General features: G+C 31.2%; 1 protein-coding gene across 2 annotated transcripts; it reads right to left on the reverse strand.

Moving 5' to 3' along the window:
- Nucleotides 1–2,997: 2,997 nt before the first annotated feature.
- LOC108476258 (G-type lectin S-receptor-like serine/threonine-protein kinase At4g03230) lies at nt 2,998–7,443 on the reverse strand. 2 transcript variants are annotated; one of them, XM_017778412.2, is made up of 8 exons: nt 5,980–7,443; nt 5,110–5,616; nt 4,805–4,948; nt 4,481–4,680; nt 4,195–4,405; nt 3,813–4,050; nt 3,535–3,685; nt 2,998–3,463 (listed from the first exon to the last, which is right to left on the reverse strand). In XM_017778412.2, exons 1-8 carry the CDS (start codon nt 7,202–7,204, stop codon nt 3,161–3,163), a joined length of 2,979 nt encoding a protein of 992 aa, XP_017633901.1. In that variant the 5' UTR covers nt 7,205–7,443; the 3' UTR covers nt 2,998–3,160. The 2 variants fall into 2 exon arrangements, with proteins under 2 accessions (XP_017633901.1, XP_052881428.1); XM_053025468.1 differs by having other exon boundaries at nt 3,381–3,484; nt 5,980–7,421.
- Between the last annotated feature and the right edge of the window lie 1,533 nt (nt 7,444–8,976).

Genomic DNA, 8,976 nt, shown 5'->3' on the forward strand with positions numbered 1-8,976 from the left:
AAGCCACTTTGCAAACTACATCGCTTTGTCTACCAATCAAGCTGAGTACATGGCGATTCATCGAGGCTTGTAAAGAAGCTATTTGGTTGAAGGGACTATTTAGTGAACTCAATGAAGACCTTCAAATCAAGACAAGATTTTGTGACAATCAGAGTGCCATCTTTCTTACAAAAGATCAAATGTTTCATGAGAGAACAAAACACATTGATATTCGGTATCATTTTGTTCGTGATATTATTGCTCGTGGTGATATTGTTGTGAGCAAAATTAGCACTCATGAAAATCCTGCAGATATGATGACTAAGTCACTTCCTATAACCAAGTTTGAGCATTGCTTAGACTTGGTTGGTGTTCATTGTTGAAGTTAAACCCTTAAGGGTTTTTGGAAGAGGTGAAGAACTTGTTTATTGAAAGTTCGCGATGAAGAACTTGTTCATTGAGAATTTGTGTCAAGGTGGAGATTGTTAGAATTAAGTGACCCAAATTCTTATTTAAATAAAATACGATGGAAAATAAAATAAAAGTAAAATCCATATAGAACTAGACTTCTTTTATTTTATTTTAGAATGAGGTTTTAAACCTTATTAAACTCCATCTATTTTATATTGATTAGGATAAGGTGTTTCAATCCTACTAGAATATGGCTTTGCAAGCCTATAAATAGACATAGTCTATTCCTCTTGTATTAGAGTAAAATTTTTCGACATAGTGAATTTTCTTCTCCTCTGCCTGTGGTTTTTTTCCGAAAGGGTTTCCACGTAAAATTTATGTGTTCTTTATTTTTATTTATTTTATTCTATTTTATTTTTCACAATAATCAAATATGGTTAAATAAACGTTTATGTTATCCAACCTTGTTGCTACTATTAGTTCATAATTGATTTTTCTTTTTATTTTGTTACCAAAAAATATTTAAAGCAATATTAAAAACTATAGTAAAAAAAGTAAAAATGTAGGAATCAAAATAAAAATTAATATTTATAAAATATCAAAAGTCCCTTTAATTAGGGTTGTACATGAACAAAACGTTCGATGAACTGTTCGTGGACCATTTGTATAACGTTCGTTTATATTCATTGATTAAGCTAAATAAACGAGTACGAACAAAAATTTTATGTTTGTTTAATAAATGAATGAACACTAACAGAGGTGTGTTTGGTTCATTTATGTTCACGAACAAGCTTGTTTAAAAGTTTATTTATTGGCTTGTTTATAAGTTCGTTTATTGACTCGTTTATTTATTAATGATATTTTCTTATAAAAATTCCATTAGTATATATTAATAAAATTATCTTGATTTTTATTTTTCATTTATAATTATTAATATCTATATTTGACTATTTTATATCTAAACAATATATGTTTGTGTATGTATTTATTGTTTGTTTGTTTGTTTATTATTTATTAACATTGTTCGTGAACATGTTCAATTATATGTTCATGAACATGTTCGATTAAGTTAAATCAATATGTTCGTGAACATTAAACAAACGAATATGAACACATATAATTTTAAATAAACGAAAGTGAACAAAATTTTATAATTTTTAACGAACACAAACTGAACACGAACAAATTTAAAAATAAACAAACGAACATGAACAAAAATTTATTCTTTTAAACTCGGTTCATTTACAGGCCTAACAAAAGGAGTTAGAAAATGTATAATATATAGATTAAAGAAATGTAACAACAAAGGCTAATAATCCTGGTTGCGTACATAGAATTTGAGCAAAAGGGAGATGGGGTACTTTTGAGGCATCCCGAAACTCAGGACCCATGATATACGGAAAACTCTGGCTACTTGCTAGACAACCCATTACTATAATATATATATATATATTTATTTTTTAATCGAAACAGGTTAGACTACAGCCCATAAACGACTTCACTTTAGAGTCATATGATTTTCAAATGTGAATTCAAGATTTGATTGGATTTTTGCCCATCACGTTGTTTGAATTTTTTTATATTTCTGATTTGTCTCTTAAATTTATTTTAATTATTTAATTAATTTGGGTTAATCAGTTCTTAATTCATTTTTTACCAAAATAAGTTAAATAATTTAATGTTTATAATAATTGATTTTGATTGAGATAACTTGAAAAACAAAAATGAGTTTGTGAGTGAAAACATTTTAATCCTGTTTAAAAATTAAGGAATTTAAAAGAGTTTATTTAAGCATGTGTTTCAACACGCCTAATTTATGTCCTATAATAATATTGATATCAATTAAATTAAACTTCATTTAACTATTATTAAATAATTTTATATCCAATTAAATAATTTAACCTGCATATTCATTAATTTTATTTTCATTAACCAATCTCATTTTTTATTTTAATTTGATTTATTAATTTCCATCACTAATTCACTTGAACATAAAAATCGATAAATATATTTAAAAGGTATCAGTATTATAGGAATTTAATCAAATTAATTTTTTACTATTAAATAGATTAATTTAGTCCTCATACTATTAAAAAGAATTAAAAAAGGTAAATTAGAATAAAGTTAACATTTATTCTTTAAAAATATCATTTAGTGTTTAATGAGTTAATATTTTTAAAGTTTTTATGGTTCGTAATTTTATTTTTTTAATAGTATAAGGATTAAATTGATTGATTTAATAATAGAGGATTAATTTGATCCATCCCTATAATACAAGTACTTTCCATATACTTTAACCTATAAAAACCACTTGAGGTTTTTATTTTATTTTAAATATTTTTTAAAATTGTAGTTGCAATAAAATGTTGGAAATTACTTTTTATCAAGATCAAAAATAAAATTACATAATTACCTTTAGGGCATAGTCATATTTTCGAGCTAACTTCGACTTCTTCTTCTTTTACATAAACCCTAAATATTTTTGTTAAATAATTTTTTATAAAAATTATATGTGGATGTATATATTAATAATTTTTTTTATATTGTTTTAAAATTATATGATGGACATTGAATGATATATAAGAACAACATACATAATAATAGGACTTTTCCTAAATGGGAATCCTCTTTTACCACAAACAAATATACATGTAAAAAAACCCCGAAAATATAAAAAAGGGAGAGAAAACCAGATTAACAGGATTCATGAAAAATACTGAAAATGAATAACAATAACAAACAATATTTGATGTCACAATGGCCTTCACCATCACCGGGCATCATCAACAGTGGGAGTGATTTCAGCATTAGATTCCGCCTTACTAGACATTGAAGCAGTGCTAGAAAGTGTTGTCCTTGTCACAAAAGCTGGCTGCTTCGGAATAGGAAGGCTCGCAGTTTCGCTACCCAGCAATACAACAACGTTGGACATGGTGGGGCGTTCGCTGGGTTCTTCCTGCACGCATAACAGCCCAACATGCACGCACCTCAACACCTCACTCGCATTGCAACTTGACCGCAGTGTAGAGTCCATTAAATCCAATGCCTTGCCTTCCTGCCACAGTCTCCATGCCTGCAACATCATTTAGAATTGCTGTTGGCAAAGATATATGGATTGGGGTTGAAAGATTCATCTCTACTTACATAAGCAATTAGGCTTGGGGTATTTTCCACATAATAGAACCTCATGTTCTTTTTCCCGCTAATGATCTCAAGCATCACTACACCAAAGCTGAAAACATCTGATTTTACTGAGAAAACTCCATCTATTGCATATTCCGGCGCCATGTATCCACTGCATTTTAAAACAATCTTTACGATTAGAAATGCATAACTTTCGTGTGTGTGTGATTTTGGGTTGAAAGTAGCTGGAGAAAGGAAACTGATTTGTCCAGCTGTAAATAAGAAAATTTGAAACTCACTATGTTCCAATTACTCTAAGTGTGCTTCCTTCAGTCTGTTTCCCTTGGATCATCCTTGCAAGGCCGAAATCAGATATTTTTGGATTCATCTCTTCATCTAGTAATATGTTACTGGTTTTCAAATCTCTGTGAATGATTCTCAGCCTGGAATCTTGGTGAAGATAAAGCAATCCTCTAGCAACTCCCAGAATGATGCTGAACCGTGTCCCCCACTCCAATTTCTGGCTAAGTGATTCATCTTCAAATTTCCGCATCCAATACCATAACATATATACCAGTGAGTACCCTATATATAATATATATATATGGTTTCTCTATGATTGCAAAATCAAATAGTCAATCAGGACTGAATAAGACATTAGATGAGGTTTCAGAGGCTAACCAAAAATGAAAGAATCTAAGCTTTTATTGGGCATATATTCATACAGTAGAATCTTTTCCTCCCCTTTTATGCAGTAGCCTAACAGCCTTACAAGATTTCGATGTTGAAGTTTAGCAATCAATACAACTTCATTTTTAAATTCCTCCAAGCCCTGTCCTGAAACACTTGCAAGCCTCTTTACAGCTATTTCTTGACCTCCTGGAAACTTACCCTGGGTTCATATTCATATTAGCCTTTTTTTAAGATAATAGTACCATCAAGAATAAACTACAAGAAAAAGAAATACCTTGTATACCGGCCCAAACCCTCCTTTTCCAAGTTTATTTTCATCTGAGAAATTGTCTGTTGCAGCTAGTATGCTTTCAAAATCAAAGAAAGGTACGTCTATGCCTGTCCCGTCTTTTCCTTCCAAATGGCTCGACTCCATTAGCTCTTTAACCCCTCTTTCAGTGTCATACCGATGAAGATGAGCTTTTCTTTGTTTTGCTGAATTCAGAAGAAACAAACATTGTTGTGGATACAACCACCACTCATTGTTAAAAACTAACTGTATTTGGTGGAAGACACTGGATATGGATAGAATAAAAGATGCTCCACAGTCCACATTTACCTCTCTTCTTTACCATTTTTGTTCTCCACAAGGAAATAGAAAGAATGGCACACAACAGGGCCATTGCAATTGGCAGAGATACTATGAGGAAAAGAGGGAGTGTCTTGCTTTTATTAAAAGAATCTGTTAGTTGTCCAGTAGCTTCTGCAAGACCAGTTCAAAATAGGTCAATAAATTTCATGCTAGGAGTGCTTCAGAGGTACCACCACCTTTAGCGGCATACTGGCATACAGACCAAAACTAATTTGCCATTGTTAGAGGCAAGTGCTATACCAAAATCTCAATGCATGAAATTTAATCCTAACCTGGAGTACAGGTTAAACCCAAGCCATCCCATCGAAAGGCACTATTACAGAGACACCGTTTTTGTCCAGTTCCAGTTATATTGCAAGTTGAATGTGGCCACTCTTTGCAATCAGCCGATGAATTACAGGTTGGCTCTAATGGTGGCTTCCAAGTAATTTTCACTTCAATTGTACTCTTCAGTGGAGAATCATTAGTAAAGTTACTACTGCAACTGCTGGTCACATTGAATGGTGATGATCGATTGAGCTGCAGAATTTTGCTTCCCGACGAATGCATAGCATGACAATTTACTGGTTCTTTGGCCTGCATTTCAATATCAAATATGCTTGCCTTTGGATCGACATGGGTAACCGTGTAATTGCCACTAGGTGTCATGAAGCTTAGTTGTCCTGTATCCATATCGCAGTCGAAACTGTAGTACACAGGATCACCGCAGTTTGGTCCAGTGCTTAGGGGATAAGGGACCAAGTTTGTGCCACAAGTTAAACAACTTCTTAATGTCGGTGCTGCAAAGTAGAATAGATATTGTTAAATCGGGCTTATATTTCAGAGTTGATGGTAATTATTCCTGCAAGAGGTGAAAATTCAAAATTTGCCTTTAGAAGTTGTGTGTGCTGGTGTTTTTCCTTTCTGTTCTGGTATCTTAACCTTTAGGGTACATCAGATTGGCAGGAACAACAATATGCCTTTTATGCTGCATTTCAAAATAGTAGAATTTTCTTGAAGAGATCCTTTAGCAGATTTGTTTACATCAAAGTAATATCTATCAAGTTTCTTGATCTACGCTATGCAAGCTGCCTATGGAATCTGCACTAAACTAGCCAACAGGAAAAGAGTACTGATCTATGCTGTGTGAAGAGTAAAAGTACCGATATCAGACACTGGCACACGGACGTAGAGATCGTAACCGTCATCTTGGTCCTCCTGAATGCTTTTGAGTTCCTCTGTCCAAGTCAAACATGAAAGTTGCCTGTCAGTGTTACTGGCATTTACTGTATATGCCTGGCATTGACTAGTTTTGAGGCACTCCTCCCTACAAGCTTCTTCATTATTAATAATGTATGATGATTCTGGATATTCCAATTTCATCCTTTTCAAGCTCAATAAGTCAGTTCCATATGATGTAGAGGTTCTGGAGCAACCATCCTCAAATTTCCCAGCATTCCATTTCTCTGAGATTTTAGGTTTGAAACCTGGCAAACATTTGCATGGTAAAGTGCTGTTGATATTACAAGAGCCAAAGTTCCCACAGTAATTGTACCTGCTGCATCTATCTTTCGGCTCCCACCACCTCAATGACCAATCTTTCATGCCCCAATCGAAATTCCAATATTGCAATTCTCCGGTAAAATTCATCACCATTCTTTCATTTTTTTGAACTTGTGTGTCATCCTCTTTAATAGTCAAGCTTTTCACTAATTCAAACATTTTACCTGACTCCCGCCAGGATCTCCAGTAAGTGATACTCCTGTTCATGACAACAAGTCGATTTGCTTGCGGATCTTGCTTGAACGTGAAGTTTCCAGGTGCTGGATCATCTTCACTGGTCCATGAAGTTAAACGTAGATTTTCATCAATCTTCATACCAAAAAGAAATGTATCTGTTGGATGCTCAAAGCTTTGCCATAGTTTTCTCTTCAACCCATCAACATCATACAAAATTAAGTTACCAGTATCATTGAGCGTCGCCATAATATTCAAACGTTTATACTGAGGTTCTGTATACCAATAAACCTTCCCTTTCTTGTCGGATAACTTGAGGCAACCATCTGCAATTTGTAAAACTCCACTTTTATCTGAAAGCGGTGTTGCTCTATTAGCAACCCACACAATTGTTTGTGGATTGGAGGTGTACCAGATCCCTACATATCTCTTCCCATTAGAGCTTCTAGATGGGCCAAAGAACCCCAACTCAAAGCTATTCTCAGCTGAAACAAGAGTTTGTCCATCAACTATACTACTTTTCATTGTTATAGTATCTCTAGCAGAGCAGCCATGAAGAGAAGACAATATGACAGAGAGGATATGAAGTCCTACTGACCACCTACAAGTTCTTATCATCATCGTCTTCTTTACAGCATGACTTTCCTGCATACCATCGCTCTAAACAATACCAACAGATATGGGCTTGACGTACAAGATAACTATCGGTGGACTAAAACGAGTCAATAGTTAAATTCCAAGTCTTTGATGTGCTCTGCTACTGATATTGTGAACAGTTTTCTGAGATGATGTTAATGTAGTAGCAATAATGATGGACTTCTCCATCATTTTCATCTTTTTTATGTCCAATCAATGTTTCCATAGTGAGATAAAAAATTAAATATGCACTATGGGGAATCATTGCTGCAGCTGAGAAAAGCAATTATATAATTAAGAATTATATTAAATTTTGGCTAAGTTGGAAAAATCACGTGGTCAACATTATCCCACTCTTGCCTTTACAATTGGTCCCTTCCTATTATAAGTTCCATTATCTCTTTCTGGGAAAGAATACTGATGAACCCGCAATTTCTAAGACATCCACTCGATATAAATGACTATTTTACTAATAAAAGAAAAAACCTTAATTTCCGTATTTTATTTATAAAAATGAGTCACTTAAAATTTTAGTTACCAGAATGAATTAAAAAAATTCAAAACGTGTTTATACGCGAAAGCGTTTTAAAGAGAAATTTTAAAAAAGCGTGTTGATAAGGATACATGTATATAGTTTTGTAACTAGACAATATGAGATTCCTTCCTCTTTTAACTAACAATATAAAATTAAAAGCTATACTATATTTTATATTTTTTACTTATAGAGTTTAATTTTTTACAAAAGTTAACATTTGTTATATTATAAATAAAATTTTTAAACTCTATAAGTAAAAAATTATAAAATATAAAATAAGTATGGTAAGATATTAAAATATATATTTAAAAATTACTAATAGTTGAGTGATTATTTGTAAGTTTTATAATTCAATAGCTAAAAATCATAATTAAGTAACTACTAATGTAATTTAATCTAAATATAAAAATATGAAAAATAATTATTATTTTTATGTATATTATATATTTCTATAAAAACTTATTTAACATAATTATATATTATATTTAAATAGATTATCTATCTAATTAAAATACATCTGAAATAAATTTATTAGCATTCATTAGGTGATGAAAATTAAATTAAAATTAGGATTAAAAATTAGTGAGTATTTTAAAAAAGAAATATCAATTTTTAAAATTACAAAAATATATACTATTTGAGTATCAAATACTTACCATTTATTTATTAATCAAACATTCATAACATAAAATAAAATAAAAATAAAAAATTTTAAAAGTATAACTTCTAAATTGATATAATGGAAAATTATTTTAAAATTAGAATTGGATGGATATTAACTTCAAACATTTAAAATTGAATAGAAGATTATTGCATGTACAAGTTTCATATGTGTAATTTGTTCTTTTTTTTTAATAGTCATTTTGTATATGCTAACAATTCTATAATATAACAAGATTAAATATCTCAAAAGATAATTTTATAATATGAGAAATTGTTAACAAAGTATTAAAAAATAGAAATTGTTTTGTAAAAAATTATAAAATATAGTGTAGCCTTTAATCTTATATTGTTAGTTAAAAGAGGAAGGAATCTCACATTGTCTAGGAACAAGTTGCAAATGTAATACCCTGAAAATTTTTACAGTAAGATATTATCCTTGATATAGTAAAATAAGGAAATAAAGTGACAAAAAGGGAAATTTTGAGTTATGTCAAAATTGAGAAGTATATTATGATATATTAATTCAAGAAAGGACTAAATTGTAAAAGTGAGAAAAGTTTTGTTGCACAAGAGTAAATACTCAAAATTT

The sequence above is a fragment of the Gossypium arboreum genome, chromosome 3 (genome assembly GCF_025698485.1).
Source record: "Gossypium arboreum isolate Shixiya-1 chromosome 3, ASM2569848v2, whole genome shotgun sequence".
NCBI lineage: Eukaryota > Viridiplantae > Streptophyta > Magnoliopsida > Malvales > Malvaceae > Gossypium > Gossypium arboreum.

What these genes read in the sequence shown, in the direction of transcription:
- LOC108476258 (XM_017778412.2), bottom strand. Translation starts at nt 7,204, where the DNA reads ATGCAGGAAAGTCATGCTGTAAAGAAGACGATGATGATAAGAACTTGT. An exon ending in GGGTTTAACCTGTACTCCAG is followed by an intron (nt 4,949 to 5,109) that starts GTTAGGATTAAA and finishes CTGGTCTTGCAG; the next exon opens with AAGCTACTGGACAACTAACA. An exon ending in CCCCAAGCCTAATTGCTTAT is followed by an intron (nt 3,464 to 3,534) that starts GTAAGTAGAGAT and finishes ATGATGTTGCAG; the next exon opens with GCATGGAGACTGTGGCAGGA.